Consider the following 20,635-nt stretch of genomic DNA (forward strand, 5'->3'; position numbering starts at 1 on the left):
TTCGATCACAGTGATCGAAACGGCTGTGAAATTGCCATGCACACCGCTGACAGAACGATCGATTTCCGTCCGAAATCGATCATTCCCGTCGATTCCCGTCGACCCATCCGTGCGGAAGATTTTTATCGGTCGCCGGCGGGTCGGGAGTGCGTCGTTAGCGGCGTTCGAATGCCCGACGACCAACGCTATACAGCGGTAATACATTACCTGCTCCAGCCAGCGCGAGTCCCCTGGTCTTCTTCTTGGCCTCGGGCTCCAGAGCTACACAGAACTTCCTGTCCCGGCAGGAAGTTTAAACAGTAGAGCGCCCTTTACTGTTTAAACTTTCCCTGGACAGGAAGTTCAGTAGCCGGAGCGTGGCGGGCCGGAGCGAAGAAGTACAAGGTGACTCGCGCCGTCCGGAGCAGGTAATGTATGAGGGGGAGGGGGGGATGGCGGCAGCAGCGGCAGCTTCACAGATTGATCGGTTTCAGGCTGAAATCGGTTCTCAATCTGTTTGCAGTAAAGGTGGCCATACAATCCCTCTCTGATCAGATTCGATCAGAGAGGGATCTATCTTTTGGTCGAATCTGATTGCAAATTGACCAGTGTATAGCCACCATTAGAGTATACTGCATGAGTCCACTATTGTTCCTAACCACATGGCTAATTAATATTTACTGCACAGTAGTGTTGTCCAGATCATGAACCATTAGGATCTTTGATCCTGATCTTTTTTTGTGAGTCTGAATCATCAGGAAGCAGGGAGGATATGACATCACAATTGGCTTCATACAAGACAGACAAACATGGAACCTGCCATGAGCTGTCAGGAGCATCATTCTCTGCAAATACTATATAAAAATTCTGTGAAATCCAAACGTGGACAGTGAAATGCATATGTAATGTAAGTACAGCAAATATTTAGCTACTGATATGTGTTTTTTTTCTCTGAGACCTTATACCTAACAGCTCCTCTTTAAAGGGAACCTTAACTGCCGTGGAAAAATAAATTCACTTCGTCATGCGCATGACGCCAAACGCGTCATGCGGACGCACTTTACTGCAGTTTACGACGAGGAATGCGGAAGTGGCCCGAGGACGACTGGCAGTCGTCCGAAAATGAAACTTAGCGGCGGAGGGAGACCGGAGGGCACCGAAGGACCGGCGCGGGCACAGGACGGCTGCAGGAGGCTTGGGAAAGCCCCCAGGTAAGTGAATTTATTTTTCCACGGCAGTTAAGGTTCCCTTTAAAGAGGAACTCCAGTGAAAATAATTTAATATAAAAAGGTGCTTAATTTTTACCATAATTATGTATAAATGATTTAGTCAGAGTTTGCTCATTGTAAAATCTTTCCTCTCCCAGATTCACATTCTGACATGTATTACATGGTGACATTGTTACTGTGGGCAGATTATGTAGCTGTTCTGGCTTTAACTGACAGCTATAAACAGCCATTTCCTGTGTGTGTCATTGTTACATTGTGGCAGTTTGCCCAGAGTACCGTACGGTACCAGAGCCTCTTGTGGGAGGGGTTTCAGCACAAAATCAGTCATACAGCGCCCCCTGATGGTCTGTTTGTGAAAATCATTATATTTTTCATGTAAAAGTGGGTATCAGCTACTGATTGGGATAAAGTTCAATTCTTGGTCGGAGTTTCTCTTTAAGTGTAAAACCAGCCTCAATGTTGCAACCACCTGTTTCTCTTCAGGTCGCAAGAGTATTATATTTTTGTGCTTTGTTATTTCTCCTCCACCTCCTTAAATGATGAAATTTTATATGTATTACATCAATGTATATGTTTTTCAGGTTAACCATGGAAAAATATAGACATGACTTAGGATTTTACTGCAGCAAAGAGCCCCTTTCACTCACTGCTGGGAAAATATTGTCAGTTCTGCAGCCCATTCCTGCAGGTATTCCACTTTGAATACGCACTAATGTGATTACTGTATATACAATCCTGTAAAAGCACCCAATGAAAACCTTTGTTTACATAACATTCTTGTAAATATGGATATTTAATCTAAATTTTAACAGAACCTGGAGATCCAAGTAATAGAAAACTGAAGAAAAGACTTTTCAAAATGTTCTGTAAAATGTAATTGTACAAAAATGCACTGTGTGGTGAGGACTAAGGAGTAAGTCAGGACACCTCCAAATGTATCACCTATTATTATTATTTATTGTATTTATAAAGCGCCAACATATTACATAGCGCTGGACAATAAATACATACAAAGATACAAAGGATGACAGACGTAACAAAGCTATACAACATAGGACAAAGCTATACAAGGCATATTGTAACAAACGTGGAAGAGACAGCTGCGGTGAACAGCGATACTACCGCAGCTGCCTCCATCTCTCTGCCTAGCGTTCTATCCGTGCCTAGGGCGTCTAGCACACCAAGGACGGGTTTGTCAGCAGCACATAGGGTCGCATTGTTGCGTACGCGCGCGCACAGAAAGGACCTTTATGCGGGGAGGAGGCGCATCAGCTGACCGGCCGGTCGGCTGACGTCAGAGGAGGCGTTCGCCGCTCCTCATTGGTTGATGGGAGTGGGCGTGCCGGAGGGGTCTCCTCTGCTTCTTAAGCCTTGCCGAATCACTCGCAACTTGTCTGCTGTTGCGAATACTTCGTGTTAGTGCTCAGACCTTAGATAGATCCGGTGTGCTTTGATCCGGGAGGAAACCGGGGATTTCACACAGTGATAGGAATTGTTGATAGCCATAATTATAATTGAAATACTGTATATTATCTGTGTATGACTCTAGCTCGTTCTGACTACTCTTCCGCTCAGTGATTCTATACTTCTGCCCATCTGATCTTGCTGCCGACTCTGCCTGTTTAAACCTTCTTGCCTTTGCCTTCTGATTTTGTACCGTATCTGTCTGTCTGTTGCCAACTCGATTGGTCTGACCACTCTACTCTCACCAGAGGGCCCTTGTCTCTGGTGAGGGGCTCTGTACTGTTAGTGCCCACCAGCTCCTCTGGTGAGGTATAGCTAAACCTATCAGTACTACTGTTGCACCAAGCACTATACTTTGCTATCACATTAGCTGTCTGGTATACTTGTATTATTGGTGATTCTGCAGATCACCATATAATCAGGTATATATCTGTATTATAGGTGATACTGCATATCACCTAAGAATCAGAACTCTGTTACTTGCTGACACATATTGTTACACATATGTACAAAATACATGGTCATGCGATTTTGGGCTGGTTAGGTAGGCCCAGTTGTACAAGTACAGGCTGTCATAGGAAAGGAGCACAATGATGAGGCACACAATCATGTAGAATGCAGTAAGGAAGAGAGGACCCTGCCAAAGGCTTACAATCTAAGGGGAGGGGAGATGGACTCAATAGGTAGGGCTGTAGAATAATTATTAAGTAAAGATTTACTGTGTGGTGGGGGGTGGGTAGACCATCTTGAAGAGGTTAGTTTTGAGGGTTTGCTTGAATGTGTTGAAGGAGGGGGCAAGTCTGATGGGCAGTGGAAGTGGGATCCAGAGGGTGGGGGTGGCACTTGAGAAATCCTGCAGGCGCACATGGGAGTGAGAAATGCACGGGGCAGTTATGCAAAGTTCGTTGGAGGACCATAGGGGATGGGTTGAATCACCTACAGGTGTATCACATTAGGTGCACATGAAGAACATCGTTACTTAACAGTTTGAAAGAGTTTTGCCTTATTTATTTACCTTATTTATTTTTTTGCAAACTTCAGCAGTAATAAATCACTTGATCATAACCATTGACTTGTTTTCATTAGGACCTTCCTGAATGTGGGAAAGTGTTTGCACCATGGTTTGTTTGAGATAAAATATTTAAACAATACTTTAATTGAAAGACCCATATTTTATGCGGTGTATTAGTTAACCTAATAGCAGCCTAGCATGCATTATCTTGAGACAGATAATGCCATCCTGGGAGTCTTTAAACAGCATATGCCATTTAACTGCCTAATGTAGTCATGGAGAGTGGCACAGAGAGCTTCTTTATACTTACCTGTTCCGGGCGGCTGGGTCGGCATCTCCTCTTTATTATTTATTATTTAGTATGTATATAGCGCCAACATCTTCCGCAGCGCTGTACAGAGTGTATATATATATATATATATATATATATATATATATATATATATATATAGTCTTGTCACTAACTGTCCCTCAAAGGAGCTCACAATCTAGTCCCTACTATAGTCATATGTCTATGTATGTATTGTGTAGTGCATGTATCTTTTAGTCTAGGGCCAATTTAGGGGGAAGTCAATTAACTTATCTGTATGTTTTTGGGATGTGGGAGGAAACCTACACACACACAGGGAGAACATACAAACTCCTTGCAGATGTTGACCTGACTGGGATTCGAACCAGGGACCCTGCGATGCAAGGCGAGAGCGCTAACCACTATGCCACTGTGCTGCCCACACGCCACCATGCTGCACACCGGCGACACTGCACTCCCGGCATGATCTGACATGTGATCGTAACCCTGAGGATGGTGTCAGGGGTGCAACGCCGCCAGGTGGTGGAAGAAGGGTGATGAAAGAGAGTCTTCCATCACCCCTTTTCCACCACTTGGTGGCTCTGCAACTCTGACACCATCCCCTGGGTTATGACCACATGTTATATCATGTGATTGGAGGAACTCCAAAGAAGATGTCGGCATTGAAGCGCCACCGGCAGAGAAGAGATGCTGATTCAGCCATTGGGACATGTAAATATGATCGCTTCCTGAGCTTCCCTGCACACCCTGCCAGGCTGGGGAAGGCACATGGCAAAAAAAATAGCTTTGCTTTCTGTGGCTTCTAATGAGTTAAAGAAATCCCGAGGTGAGCAAAATATAGTAAGCTTTACTTACCTGGGACTTCTTCCAGCCGTTAGAAGACTCTCTGGTCCCTCGCTGCGGTTCCGTCTTTTTCCAGGTACTTGGTACCAGCTCCATACGTTACTATGGCTGGGAGCATTTTGTGCATGCACAGAAGCACCAATCGGGTTGGTGATATGTACGGAGCTGACCCTGGAGGAAGACTAAACTGCTCCAAGAGACCAGAGAGGCTTCTAGGGGCTGGAAGAAGCCTCAGGAATATCTAAATAATGTGGGTAGATGTGCTTATACTACTTAGCACTACTCTTAATCGAGGAGAGCTCTCCTGGAAAAATGTAATCGGTCATATATAATAATGGGACCAGAAGGCTCTGCATGTGCTTATAGAAAAATGTTTATTTGATACAAAACCATGGATAGGAAAAACAGCATAGTATCCCCTTTAAAGGGACTCCGAGCAGTGCAAGAACTATGGAAAGATGGATATCATCGAAATTGCCACTGCGAAAATAGAGAAAACTAAAAGGCGTAGGGCGACTATTTAGGTGTCGTCAGAAAGAGGAGAAAGAGAGCTTTAAAATGATATCCATCTTTCCACAGTTACATTGTATTACACAGGGCGACTTTTTCCTAAAGTCAGCAGCTCCATTCTGTTGAAAAAGTCGCCCTGTGTAATACAATGTAACTATGGAAAGATGGATATCATTTTAAAGCTCTCTTTCTCCTCTTTATGACGATAAATCGTCGCCCTACGCCTTTTAGTTTTCTCCATTTTCGTGATCGAAATCGCGGCCGCGGCAATTTCGATCGCGAAAATTGCGAAAAAACTGAAAGGCGTAGGGCGGCGGTTTATATATCATTGGAAAGAGGAGAAAAAGAGTTTTAACATGATATGCATCTTTCCATAGTTTCTGCACTGCTCGGAGTCCCTTTAAAAAACATTAAAAACATGAAAGAGGAGGGAGCAGTCCATCACATATTTTTCCACTAATCGTCATCACATTGTCTACCGATATGGTCTGATTGCATGTGGACCCACCACCAACGCACACCATAGAGGCCTCAAAAAGCAGTTGCTGGGTAAACTCTTATAATGTGATCCGTGATGTCATATCATAATGTTGTGACAGCTCTCCCCTTTAATGTATGCCAACAAGGAGATCTTCCTGCCACACATAAGTAAAGCTTACTATCACCTCGTGATACATTTAAGACAAAAGGCATAATAGCAAAAGAAAAACAAAATGAGGCAAATATACAACTTCATACCTGACATACACCACCCTTTCTTCATACAAAGAAAAAACGCATACCCTCCAGACTCCTCCCTCTCCACCCTCTGGTCTACATTCTATACTATTTTACTCTCTTGTGATGATGCTATAATGCCATCCCAAATCTGTTTTTGGGTTAGCACCCTAGCAGAGAAGACCCTCTCCTCATCTTTCCCAGATTTATCACCCACAGGTGTATCACATCAGGTGCACATGATTAGAACATCGTTACTCTGCATTTTGAAGATTTTTTTTGTCCTATTTAACCCTTTGGCAGCCACATATGGTAAAACTATATGTACTCAGCAGGGCCACCTTTTTTATGCCATTGTGGAAGTGTGCTTCAACCGCCTGACAGGCTACGCAGGGAGTGGCAGGGAACTTATACTTTCTTGTCCAGATGCTAGATCAGCTTCTCCTCTTCCTCCACCTACAGTGACGCTGCACTCCCGACATGTCTTCTGAGTCTCAATCACATGATGTGATCAGAACCTAAAGGATGATGTCAGCATTATAGCACCGCCCGGTGGTGGAAGATGGGTGATGGAGGAGACTCTATTCCACCACCGAGCGGCAATGCAATGCTGACATCACCCTCTGGGTTCCAATCACGTTGTATCATGTGATCGGGACTCAGAAGATGATATTGGGAGTGCAGTGCCGCGGGTGGAGGAAGAGGAGAGGAAAATCCAATACAGCTGTCTGGAACAGGTAACTGACAGCTCCTTGCACACGCTCTGCATGGCTGCGTTATGCAGCACAAAGAGATTAGCCAGCAGTGGATGCCCTAACCTGCCTTATCTCTCGCAGGATAATGCAGACGGGGCTGCTAAAAGGTTAATCCTCAGACATTTGTTTGGTGTGCTCTTGACTGCTGAGGTGAGAGTGAACACCATGTTGGGATCAAAAGAGTTGCCTGAGGCCTTCAGAAAGAAGATTGTAGCAGCTTAGAGGTCTTTGTTAGGAATTTAAAAAGGTACTAAGATAATTTGAAATCGGCTGTTCTGCTGTTCAGAAAATAGTCTACAAGTAGAGGACTTTCAAAACAAGTACCAGGCTTAGTTGTTCAAGCAAGTAAACCCCAAAAGCAGAGTGCAAGATGCTGTAAGAAATCACCAAAACCCCTAAAGTCATCACGGGATCTACAGCATGTTGCTACTGTTGTATGTTGATGTGAAAGTGCATTCCTCTACAATCAGGAGACCACACAACTTAACTTGCATGGGAGGTGTGCAAGAAGGAAGCCTTTGCTCTTGAAGATGAACATCTACTCCAGCCTGAAGTCTGCCAGAGAGAACACAGACAAGGACCACAACTTCTGGAATAATTTTCTTTGTACAGTTACAAAAATGTAAATATTTCGGCATCAGAACAGAGTACATGTTTGGCATAACCCAAATACAGCATTTTAGAAAAAGAACCTCATACCAACAGTGAAGCATAGAGGTGCAAATGTCATGGCTTAGGGATGCTTTGATGTGGCAGGACATGGCCAGTTCATCATCATAGAATCCACCATGAATTCTCTAGTGTGTCATTGGGTGCTTAAGGAACACGTGAGACCATCTATAAGAAAATTAATGCTGAAACAAAACTGGACCCTGCGATACGCCCATGATTCAAAACATACCAATAAATCCACCAAGGACTGGCTGAAAACTAAGGAATTGAGGGCCATGGAGTGGCTGAGTGAAAGACCAGATCTAAATTCCATTGAGATGCTGAGGGGTGTTTTGAAATGGGTGGTACATGCATGAAACCCCTGACCTGAGTACCAGAATTTAAAAAACAACAACAAATAACATGAACTAACCCATTAGGGAGTTCTGTAATGGTGTGTGCCATTGGGGATTGGGGGAAGCATAATTATCTAACTATGGAGTCCTGCTTCTCTTGCCCGTACGAGATGACCCACATTCCACCCGACCTGCCGGCTTTTGTAATTCCTGACAGTGCCACGCGCACGCCCCAATGCGTGCCGGGAGATGTAATCCAGATGCAATGATGTGAAGCACTCCTCTAGATAGCACAAGCGGATGTGCCTAGGAAAGGTCTGGCAGCACTCCAGATCAATGGATGCAGATTGAGAAGAAGACGGCACCATCCATGAATTAATTATATGCTCTTTTATTTTAAAGATGCATTACAGCATGTCAAAGCGACGTTTCGAGGCGAACCTCTTTCTCAAGCTAATGCTGCAAGTCAAATACAACAACAAGGTTCAACATATAGGTTTATATAGTCCACATGGTACAAAGCAGCCAATCATGTATCACACCGTTGTACACCAATCACTATGGTCCTTGTGTTATCGAACCTGATGGGAAACTTCAAGGCTGCTTTCTCATAGGGTCATTCAAAATACCACACCAACATACCTGCCCCTTGTCACCGCAGATGCCCCGCCCCTCAGACCTCTTGCCGTCACTCATGTCAGGCCGCAGTAAGGGGACCTAACAGGGAACTAGTGGGATGACGCGAATGGCTGTATGCATGCGCAGCCACTATGCATCTGTCGGAGGGGTAGTGACGTGAGCGGACAGGTAACCTTCTGCTCCACGTCACAAGATGTAAACGAGGGCAGCGGCGGTGACAAGACCACACTGTATAAACAAAATGGGAGCGACCAATGAGTGTGCTCCACAGATTAGCATACCTAAACAGAAGTAATGTTTGCCGCGGGCTGACATGAGTAATGGCGAGAGGTCTGAGGGGCGGGGCATCTGCGGTGACAAGGGGCAGGTATGTTGGTGTGGGTGGACTCTATTTTAAATGATCCTATGAGAAAGCAGCCTTGAAGTTTCCCATCAGGTCCGATACTACCACACGACCATAGTGATTGGTGTACAACTGTTTGATACATGATTGGCTGCTTTGTACCATGTGGACTATATAAACCTGTATGTTGAACCTTGTTGTTGTATTTGACTTGCAGCATTAGCTTGAGAAAGAGGTTTGCCTCGAAACATCGCTTTGACATGCTGTAATGCAACTTTAAAATAAAAGAGCATATCGTTAATTCATGGATGGTGCCGGCTTCTTCTCAATCTGGGAGATGTATTCCATGGATGCAAGTACATCTCTGGTGTACTTTGAGTACTCCAATGAACTTATTATAAGTCACTATCTAGGTGCTACCTTTCCCCCTCTCACTTGTTAAAATTGAATAGCATCTGCTGGAGATGTAGTGTAGGGTACCATCTCACTCATGATTTGGAGCTGCACAATAATTCAACAGTTTTGGAGGAAGGTGGAGGACTCCTATAAAATCTACCTTAAAACTCTTCAGCAAATTAAATTACAACTTGGCAATCTATGGGGTCTGGAGGGATTGGGGACAACCATTCATTATTAGAATAGGAGCGCTGATTGTCAGAATAAGTATCTTGAAATGGAGGACAGAAGGCATGGAGAAAGGGCGGGAAGGCTTCCCACTCCATGGGCTTGATTCACAAAGCCGTGCAAACTGTTTAGCACGGGTGTGCTAAACAGTTAGCACGTGAAGTGCCGTTCACAGACTTTTGCGCTCGCAAAGTGCCGCGATTTGCGCAATCGCGGATTTTTGCGCGCGCAATTTGCCGTGATTCGCGGCACTTTGCGTGCAAAGGTCTGCGAACGAACCTTCACGTGCTAACTGTTTAGCACACCCGTGCTAAACAGTTTGCACGGCTTTGTGAATCAAGCCCCATAGGTGAGAATCTAGCTTTTTTCAGGTTCACTTTAATATTACTGTAAATTAAAAATAAGAATTTTAAACCCTCGGAAAGTTCTATATATCATTGGTACTTTACATACACTTTATTATCTCTCAAGTTTAATTCAGTTCAGTTCACATTTGCTTTTAAATTGTGATTTGTTACAGTGAGGGCACTCATCACAAACTACTAAGCTTACTGTCCATTTTTACTTTTTTTTTTTTTCAGCACGCAGAAGACAACACCATTTGGTTTACTATTTTCCAGATGTAAATGATCTGTCACCAAGAGAAAAAAAAAACAAATCTTTTCCGGAAGCATGAAACTAACCAGACTGTTATTCTTTTTCCTAGACCAGTCCTGTAAAAATGCAACTCGTGACAGAAATGTTTGCACTGGAAAACATCATCTGGAGTTTAAACATATGTAAGTAATTATTAAATTATCTAACTTTTTTTTTTTTAAAAAAAGTCAATGGGAATGCATTTTGCATGAATAAAATGCACTTGATTTTGACGTTAACCCCTAGGCTGGCGTCCTTAGAAATTTTGGAATTTTTGCCTCTATAGGCCAAGAACGGCTAAAGACATTTTTTAGCAAAACTTTATTTGCATGCTGCCAATGTCTTTAGGCATTTTTAAATGTTCGCAGCCATATGTCATGGCCATCTAAAGGTGTATCTTCAGTACTAGTAGTTTTAGATGTCCGTGACGTATGAAGGCAAATATCCAGAAACGCATACAGACTGGTGTGTCTAAAATAGCTGGCGCAGTCGAATGGCTCGTTTCCATGCAGCAAAGCGCCCCGTGACTCTGCCATGCGCATCTCTCCCAGCGGTGGGGGGGGGGGGGGGGTTGGAGCTTGTCTTCCCATTCATTATAATGAATGGGATCGCGGGCTGAATCACCCGAAAATGCAGCAAGCCATGCGCGTTATTCAGCGCTGAATGGAAAGCTGAATCGCAGTTCATGAATGGAAACGGCAGACAGTGCAGTCTATGCACTGTCTGCTGTCCCTGCGATCGCGTTTCCATAAGCGTGCATGCAAGCATGTTATATAGAAACGAGCCCCAAGGTTTCGTTTGATGTATTGATGTAAATTAATTTTATTGGTATTCGCAGTCGCCTAACACATTAGAAAATTAAGAATCTATTATAACTCATTTGGCCTTATGCACAACACTGCAGTGAAGGTGCTCTGCGCAGGAAGTGCATGGCTATTTTACTATTACTAGCGCTGGGAGAGCATCGCACGTTAACCCATTAGCACCAGGTTAACGCATGTTGCTATGGTAACAAGGGTTCCGCCGCTCATTACCATTGCAACGTGGGCGTTAGTTCGGTAACACCTGTGGGGTAAAGAGTTAACGTGCTGTGCCCTGCCTGCACACTGCAATTTTACTGCAGTGTTGCGCATCAGGCCCATTGTGCTGTGCGAGGAAGGAAGGAATCTGATTAGATTCTGATCAGAGAGCAATCAATAGGCACTTTGGTTCATATGCAATTAACGTTTTCTCCCTAGTTTTCTCTTAGGAGATAATGTTTCATCTTCTGTTCAAAATAGCTTTCCAGCACTTTTCAGCTGAAAAGTACCCAAAAAGTAGGTGAAAAAGTACTATGAAAATTATTTTGAGTATTTTATTGCCTGAGGGGTTAAAGGGCATTTTTAGCAACTACTGCTTTTATTAGTTGAAGCTACTTCTAGAAGTTTAACCACTTAAGGACCACAGTCTTTTCGCCCCTTAAGGACCAGAGCCTTTTTCTCCATTCAGACCACTGCAGCTTTCACGGTTTATTATACACAATCGCTTAAGCGCACATCCTATTTCATCTAAAAGTCCACATAAACACCATTCAGGAGTTCTCAATGCCGTTCTCCTATGCAATTTCTTGATCTCGTATGCCACCATCACCATGGACACCCAACAGTAAACAGACTCACCAGATGTATTGGCCACTGCTAGACTGGCCAACCATGCACAAATCCAGGAGCCTCAGTACTTCAGGATCCTGGTATCGCTGTGATGCTGTCCGTTTAGACCACCATCATCCTCCCCATAGTCCATGCAATGTACCTCAAAGAAATAGCCTCCATAGCGTAACTCCGTGCCCCTCCATAGCGTAACTCCGTGCCCCTCCATAGCGTAACTCCGTGCAAGCGTGCCCCTGATGAGTCACGAGGGAGTGACGAAATCGGGCGGGAGGTTGGACATACCAGGAAGTGAACAGCCGGTGGAGGCGGTGGTGACTGCAAGCTGAGTGGAGGGGGAACAGGAGGACCCAACACAAGCTGTGCCCTGCCAGGCAACGGGGTAGAGCCCGTAAAACTCTATATGTGCAATACAATCTGGAGCATGTGAGTGCAATTTTATAATTATTATTATTATTATTATTTATTGTATTTATAAAGCGCCAACATATTACGCAGCGCTGGACAATAAATATATACAATGATACAAGGATGACAGACATAGGGTTATACACATAGAACAAAGTTATACATGCAAATTGTACAAAATACATGATCATGCAATATGGGCTGGTTAGGTAGGCCCAGTAATACAAGTACAGGCTGTCATAGCACAGGAGCACATGATCCTGTAGATTACACTAGGGAGTGGAGGACCCTGCCAGAGGCTTACAATCTAAAGGAATTAAAGTTTTAAGTATTTTACGGAGTTACGCTATGGAGGCTATTTCTTTGAGGTACATTGCATGGACTATGGGGAGGATGATGGTGGTCTAAACGGACAGCATCACAGCGGTACCAGGATCCTGAAGTACTGGGGCTCCTGGATTTGTGCATGGTTGGCCAGTCTAGCAGTGGCCAATACATCTGGTGAGTCTGTTTACTGTTGGGTGTCCATGGTGATGGTGGCATAAGAGATCAAGAAATTGCATATGAGAACGGCATTGAGAACTCCTGAATGGTGTTTATGTGGACTTTTATATGAAATAGGATGTGCGCTTAAGCGATTGTGTATAAGTGTTTAGGTCTTGCCGGACCTTGTGGTAGCGCACTCCGCTGGGACTTTTTATACAGTTTTAAATTTGTATCAGCTATAGCGCTTTGATAATATGTTTTATATTTCACGGTTTATTGCTCAGTCATACAACCTACCACCCAAATGAATTTGAGCTCCTTTTCTTGTCACTAATACAGCTTTCTTTTGGTGCTATTTAATTGCTGCTGCGAGTTTTAGTTTTTATTATATTCATCAAAAAAGACATGAATTTTGTCAAAAAAAAAAGATATTTTTTTTTTACTTTCTGTGCTGACATTTTTCAAATAAAGTAAAATTTCTGTATACATTTTTGTCCAAATGTATTGTGCTACATGTCTTTTATAAAAAAAAAAAAATCATTCAGTGTATATTTATTGGTTTGGGTAAAAGTTATAGCATTTACAGACTATGGTGCAAAAAGTGAATTTTCCCATTTTGAAGCATCTCTGACTTTTCTGAGCACCTGTCAGGTTTTATGAGGTGCTAAAATTCTAGAATAGTATAAATACCCCCCAAATGACCCCATTTTGGAAATAAGACATCCCAAAGTATTCACTGAGTGGCATGATGAGTTCATGGAAGATTTTATTTTTTGTCACAAAAATGACACTTTGAGACAAAAAAAAAAAGTTTCCATTTCTGCTAACTTATGACAAAAAAAAAATGAAATCTGACACGGACTCACCATGCCCCTCTCTGAATACCTTGAAGTGTCTACTTTCCAAAATGGGGTCATTTGTGGGGTGTGTTTTCTGTCCTGGCGTTTTGGAGGGTGCTAAATTGTAAGCACCCCTGTAAAGCCTAAAGATGCTCATTGGACTTTGGGCCCCTTAGCGCAGTTAGGCTGCAAAAAAGTGCCACACATGTGGTATTGCCGTACTCAGGAGAAGTAGTATAATGTGTTTTGGGGTGTATTTTTACACATACCCATGCTGGGTGGGAGAAATATCTCTGTAAATGACAATGTTTTGATTTTTTTTTTACACACAATTGTCCATTTACACAGCGATTTCTCCCACCCAGCATGGGTATGTGTAAAAATACACCCCAAAACACATTATACTACTTCTCCTGAGTACAGCGATACCACATGTGTGGCATTTTTTTGCACCCTAACTGCGCTAAGGGGCCCAAAGTCCAATGAGTATCTTTAGGATTTCACAGGTCATTTTGAGAGATTTGGTTTCAAGACTACTCCTCACGGTTTAGGGCCCCTAAAATGCCAGGACAGTATAGGAACCCCACAAATGACCCCATTTTAGAAAGAAGACACCCCAAGGTATTCCGTTAGGAGTATGGTGAGTTCATAGAAGATTTTATTTTTTGTCACAAGTTAGCAGAAATTGATTTTTATTGTTTTTTGAGAAATGACACTTTGTGAAAAAAACAATAAAAATCAATTTCCGCTAACTTTTGACAAAAAATAAAATCTTCTATGAACTCGTCATACACCTAACGGAATACCTTGGGGTGTCTTTTTTCTAAAATGGGGTCACTTGTGGGGTTCCTATACTGCCTTGGCATTTTAGGGGCCCAAAACCATGAGTAGTCTGGAAACCAAATATCTCAAAATGACTGTTCAGGGGTATAAGCATCTGCAAATTTTGATGACAGGTGGTCTAAGAGGGGGCGAATTTCGTGGAACCGGTCATAAGCAGGGTGGCCTCTTAGATGACAGGTTGTATTGGGCCTGATCTGATGGATAGGAGTGCTAGGGGGGTGACAGGAGGTGATAGATGGGTGTCTAAGTAGGTGGTTAGAGGGGGAAATAGATGCAATCAATGCACTGGGGAGGTGATCGGAAGAAGGTCTGAGGGGGGGGGATCTGAGGGGTTGGCCGAGTGATCAAGAGCCCACACGGGACAAATTAGGGCCTGATCTGATGGGTAGGTGTGCTAGGGGGTGACAGTGGTGACAGGAGGTGATTGATGGGTGTCTCAAGGTGTGATTAGAGGGGGGAATAGATGCAAGCAATGCACTGGCGAGGTGATCAGGGCTGGGGTGTGAGGGCGTTCTGAGGGTGTGGGCGGGGGATTGGGTTCCCAAGGGGCAGATTAGGGTCTGATCTGATGGGTAGCAGTGACAGGGGGTGATTGATGGGTGATTAGATGGCAGAACAGATGTAAACAATGCACTTTGGAGGTGATCTGAGCGTGGGTCTGCGGGCGATCTGATGGTGTGGGTGGGTGATCAGATGCCCGTAAGAGGCAGGTTAGGGTCTGATCTGATAGGTGGCAGCGGCTGATTGACGGGTGAATGACGGGTGAATGACAGGTGATTGACGGGTGATTACAGGGGAGGATAGATGTATACAGTACACAGGGGGGAGGTCTGGGGGGGGGGGGGGGGTCTGAGGTCGTTCTGAGGGTGTGGGCTGGTGATTGGGTGCCCTAGGGGCAGATAGGGGTCTGATCTGATGGGTAGCAGTGACAGGTGGCGACGGGGTGATTGATGGGTGATCAGTGGGTCATTAGATGGCAGAACAGATGTAAACAATGCACTTTGGAGGTGATCTGAGGGTAGGTCTGATGGTGTGGGAGGGTGATCAGATGCCCGTAAGAGGCAGGTTAGGGTCTGACCTGATAGGTGGCAGTGACCGGTGGTGATTGATGGGTGAATGACAGGTGATTGACAGGTGATTACAGGAGAGGATAGATGTATACAGTACACGGGGGAGGCTGGGGGGGTCTGGGGAGGATCTGAGAGTGTGGGGGGGTGATCAGGAGCCCCCAGGGGGCAGTTTAGGGACTAATTAAAAAAATAGCGCTGACAGATAGTGACAGGGAGTGATTGATGGATGATTAGGGGGGGTGATTAGGTGCAAACAGGGGTCTGAGGGATGGGCAGGGGGGAGGGGGATCTGAGGGGTGCTGTGGGCGATCAGAGGGAAGGGGGGGCAGATCAGTGTGCTTGGTTGTTTACCTGCGTGGCTGCAGCCTGCCCTAGTGGTCCCTCTGACACTGGGACCACCAGGGCAGGAGGCAGCCTGTATAATACGCTTTGTATACATTACAAAGCGTATTATATGCTTTACTTGTGGCGATCCGGTAGCTAGTAACCCGCCAGCGCTTCCAAGCGGCCGGCGGGTTGCTGCGTGAGGGGGGCGGAGCCTGTCGCCGGCGGCTGATCGCGTCACTTATGACGCGATCGCTGCATAACCGCGCCCGCCGCCGATGGGCGTATTGCGGTCGTTTGGGCCCAGCCCTTGCCGCCGCCCATCGGCTGTGGGAGGTGGGCAAGTGGTTAAGGGCCCATTCACACTAGAGCATTTTGCCTGCGATTTCGGCACAACGCTTAAGCGCTATCGCTTTTGAAAGCGCTAGTGCTATGATACCCTATGGGCCCATTCTTACTTGGGCCATTTGCGTTAATCGTCAGCGATTACCGCAAATCACCAAACACGTAGCCTACACCATTTTCAGGCGATTTCCTGGCGTTCGCGTTTCAGTGCTATAGAAGTGCTAACGCGATCGCGGGAAAATCGCTGCAGTGTCCAGTGATTTTTTTTCCAGTGGTAATCGCCGGCGTTTTGCGCTTTCAAGTGTGAATGGGGCCTTAGAGACTGTTTAGTACCACCTAGAGATCTTGTATGATTTTAGGAAAAGGGTAAAAATAATAGGTTTCTGTCTTTATCTCTTTGTGTTCTTTTGGCATAAACTTATTTATTCCTGACTTTACCAGAGAGGTTTGTCATGAAATTGGGTTAAAATATAAAGAAAATGTGTCAGTAACCAGAGACCTCAGTGAGGACCACTGTTGGAATGCTTCATTGGAAGATCACACCCAACTTGCCCACTTTGACACAAGAGGATCTCCTGCTTTACAGAATGAATTTCAAATAAATGGTGAGTCTAAACAACATTAAGAACTCCTTCTATGTCCTGCAATATCTGAAAGAGTAATAGCGGCATAATTCAGTGTTGACATATGTGGGACCATATATTCCTTGTGAAATATGACCAGGAATTCTTACTATGGACAGGCTATAGACCTTGCCAAGATAAAACCGAGCTAAAGTCATATATTAGAGGCAAACGATACAGTGTGTATTGCCAAGGATGCAGTAAATCAGGTATACCCAAACTGATGGTTTGCCGGTGCCAGGTCTCAAGCCGGACTGCTCAAACGGCTTCGGACAACTCCAAAAGAACAAAAGAGACAGCACACAACTGGCTGCAATGGAGGAAGCCCTGGATAAGTAAAAATCTTTCATTAACAGCGTCTCTGGGTCACTTTAAAGAAAACCTGAAGTGAGAAAATTGAAACTTACCTAAGTAGGGGGAAGGTTATGGATGATAACAGATCTTCCCATTCCTACGTCCAGCCCATAGTTTCTGCACTGACCAATTAGCTCTCTGGAAATATTCATGTCCCAGAGTAGTTCTGAGAACTCCCTGCCATAGTTTAAGGACAACTTTAGAGATAATCATTTAACCACTTAAGAACCACAGGCTCCCCCCCCCCCCCCCCCGCCCCCCCAGTGACCAGGCTATTTTTTGCTAATTAGGCCACTGCAGCTTTAAGGCTTCGCTGCAGGGCCGTACAACTCAGCACACAAGTGATCCCTCCTTTTCTGCCCACCAACAGAGCTTTTTGTTGGTTGGCTCTGATCTCTGCTGGGGTGTTTGTTTATTTTTTTTTTAATATTTATTTGTTTTATTTAAAGCTAATGTAACCCCGTTTTTTTTGTTTTTTTTAAAAAGGCAGATACTCACCTAAGGAAAGGGAAGGCTGGGTCCTGATGAGCCATCCCTCTCCTCCCCCAGTGCTGCGCAGGCTCCTCCGTTCTCATTCCACGCCGAGGGGACTTCGGAAGTCTTCCGGAGCCGAGTCCTCCCGAAGACAGGTGGCACACACGCGAGTGCGTCATAGAGGGCGCACGTGCGTGCGCAGTGTATAGCGGCCCGTCTTCGGGAGCATTCGGGCACCCGAAGCATTTCCGAAGCCTCCCTTCAGCCGGGAAACTGCGGCATTTGACCGAAACGGTCGAATTCGGTCAAATCTCGCTACGGGGAGCCAGGACAGCAGCGGGCACTGGAAGAGGAGAAGGAGTGCTCTATGGGACCCAGAGCCTCCCTCTCCTTAGGTGAGTATCTGACTTTTTTTTTTTTAAACGGTTCCCATTAGCTTTGGAAAATAAAAAGTGCTTTTTTAAAATTATTTTTATTTCCACCCTCCCTCCACATAGCAGCTAATCACAGCGATCGGCTCTCATAGACATCAGCCTATGAGAGCCGATCTCTCTCTGTGGCACCCAGGGGGACAGCCGTGTCACATGGCTTTCCCCAGTACAGCTCTGCCTTAGATCGCAGCGCTGTAATTTGTAAATAGATGGCGTTTTCACCGTCTAACAGTCTCCTAGCGGTGCGCACGATCTCCTGCAAAACCCCGCCCCAGGACTTCATGCCAATTGCCCTGGATCGGTCGTAAAGTAGTTAAGTTAGTATATTTTTGGGCTGTTGGAAAAAAGTGGACATGCACTCAAGAAATGGGGATAACTTTCAGAGTCCATGCAGATAGTGTCCTGGAGGAAATTCTGAGCCGGGGTCATAACTCAGACTAAAAAGTAGGTTGTGTCTCTAGCGAGCTTGTTGCTGTTAGTAGGTATACTTCATGATCAAAACTATATGGACACCTCTAATCAATGGGTTGGGTTACGTCACCCCAACTCATTAATGCCAACAAATGCAAGGTCAAGCATACATAGTTATTTGGGTTGCAAAAAGACATACGTCCATCGAGTTCAACCAGAGAACAAGGTACAACACCAGCCTGCTCCCTCACATATCCCTGTTGATCCAGAAGAAGGTGAAAAACCCAAGGCATGGTCCAATTAGCCCCAAAAGGGAAAAATTCCTTCCCGATTCCAGATGGCAATCAGATAAAATCCCTGGATCAACATCACTGGGCATTACCTAGTAATTATAGCCATGGATGTCTTTCAATGCAAGGAAAGCATCTAAGCCTCCTTTAAATGCAGATATAGAATTTGCCATAACTACTTCCTGTGGCAATGCATTCCACATCTTAATCATTGTAAAGAACCCTTTCCTAAATACATACAAGAATGCAATCTTGTTAGATCATCTTTTGAATGGATATAATGGAAGAGCTCAGTGACTTTTTAGTGGGCGGTATCATAGGAGGCAATCTTTCCCAAAAATCAGTTTGTTCGTTTTTGCCCTGGTTCATCGTTGGCAACAACTACAGCTCAAACACAAAGGCTTCAGTTCACTAAGCGTGACCGAATACGGTAATGCAAAAAAACAAAACAGGTTTTAAAAACTCAATTCACTATGCCTGTTACCGCATGGAAATGTAAAAATACTGACCAGTAAGGTAAATTACAGACTTGTGCAGTAAATCCCTTAAAGAGACAATTAAGCCAGAAAAAAAAAATCAGTTTTACTCACCTGGGGCTTCTACCAGCCCCCTGCAGCAGTCCTGTGCCCTCGCAGCCACTCACTAATCCTCTGGTCCCCCGCTGCCAGCTATTTTCGTTTTTGGCAACAGGCCCAACAGGACTGGCCACGCGTAGCTTCCTCCGCATTCCCGACGGCAATTAGCGCTATTGCGGGCCGCAGCGCGTACAAAAATACGCGTTGCCGCATTACGAATGCATAGATATGCGGCAACGTGTATTTTTGTACGCGTTGCGGCCCGTAATAGCGCTAATTGGAGTCTGGAATGCGGAAAAAGCTACGCGTGGCCAGTCCTGACGGGCCTGTCGGCAAAAACGAAACTAGCTGGCAGCGGGGGACCAGAGGATTAGTGAGTGGCTGCGAGGGCACAGGACTGCTGCAGGGGGCTGGTAGAAGCCCCAGGTGAGTAAAACTCCATTTTTTTTTTCTGAATTAAAGAGAACCCGAGGTGGGTTTGAAGAATATTATCTGCATACAGAGGCTGGATCTGCCTATACAGCTCAGCCTCTGTTGCTATCCCAAACCCCCCTAAGGTTCCCCTGCACTCTACAATCCCTCATAAATCACAGCCACGCTGCTGACAAACAGCTTGTCAGAGCTGGCTGTGTTTATCTCTATAGTGTCAGTCTGATGCTCTCCCCGCCTCCTGCAGAACTCCAGTCCCCGCCTGCATCCCTTCCCTCCCTGCTGATTGGAGGGAAGGGACAGGGGCAAGGACCGGAGCTATGCAGGAGGCGGGGGAGCAGCTGAGACTGACACTACAGATGTAAACACAGCCTCACAGCATGGCTGTGATTTATGAGGGATTGCAGAGTGCAGGGGGACATTAGTGGGGTTTGGGATAGCAAAAGAGGTTGGGCTGTATAGGCAGATCCAGCCTCTGTATGCAGATAACATTCTTTAAACACACCTCGGGTTCTCTTTAATGTTCACTTTAAAGAGACTCTAACAAAATTTTCATCCTTATTTCTTCTATCCTATAAGTTCCTATACTTGTTCTAATGTGGTCTGTCTAACTGCAGCCTTTCCTAGTTGCACAGTTGCTGTGTTATCTCTGTTATATGATCTAATCTCTCCTCTGTCGAGTCTGTCGGGTTCAGACAGTCAAGCTGGAATGTGCTGTGCTGCTTGTGATTGGATATAAGCTATACAAACCCTCTCCAGGCCCCCTGCACACTCTTTATGACTCACACTGAGCTCCTCTCAGCGTATCACTTGCTATGTCTTGTCAGTAAACACTGCATAAAAATGACAATCACAAGCCAGAATTGCAGCAGGGAGTGGCAGAAACAGCACAGAGGGGCACAGGAGAACATAATGAATAGAATGGTATGCTTTTTATTGTAAGAATTTTAGAGTACAGATTCTGTTTAATACATGTCAGTAAATATCAATTCACAAAGATTTCAGCATTTGGTAAAACA

The 20,635-nt window shown here is 45.0% G+C and overlaps 1 protein-coding gene across 1 annotated transcript in view; it reads left to right on the top strand.

Annotated features, from left to right (window-relative positions):
* Positions 1-20,635, top strand: part of POLN (DNA polymerase nu) — a 149,343-nt gene that overhangs the window by 8,763 nt on the left and 119,945 nt on the right. Inside the window, exons 2-4 of the mRNA XM_068276030.1 lie at positions 1,790-1,896; positions 10,139-10,211; positions 16,471-16,634. Of these exons, the coding sequence (XP_068132131.1) occupies positions 1,797-1,896; positions 10,139-10,211; positions 16,471-16,634 (337 nt within the window). The 5' untranslated portion in view covers positions 1,790-1,796. The remainder of the gene's footprint in view (positions 1-1,789; positions 1,897-10,138; positions 10,212-16,470; positions 16,635-20,635) is intronic.

Source organism: Hyperolius riggenbachi, chromosome 1 (genome assembly GCF_040937935.1).
Source record: "Hyperolius riggenbachi isolate aHypRig1 chromosome 1, aHypRig1.pri, whole genome shotgun sequence".
Lineage (NCBI taxonomy): Eukaryota > Metazoa > Chordata > Amphibia > Anura > Hyperoliidae > Hyperolius > Hyperolius riggenbachi.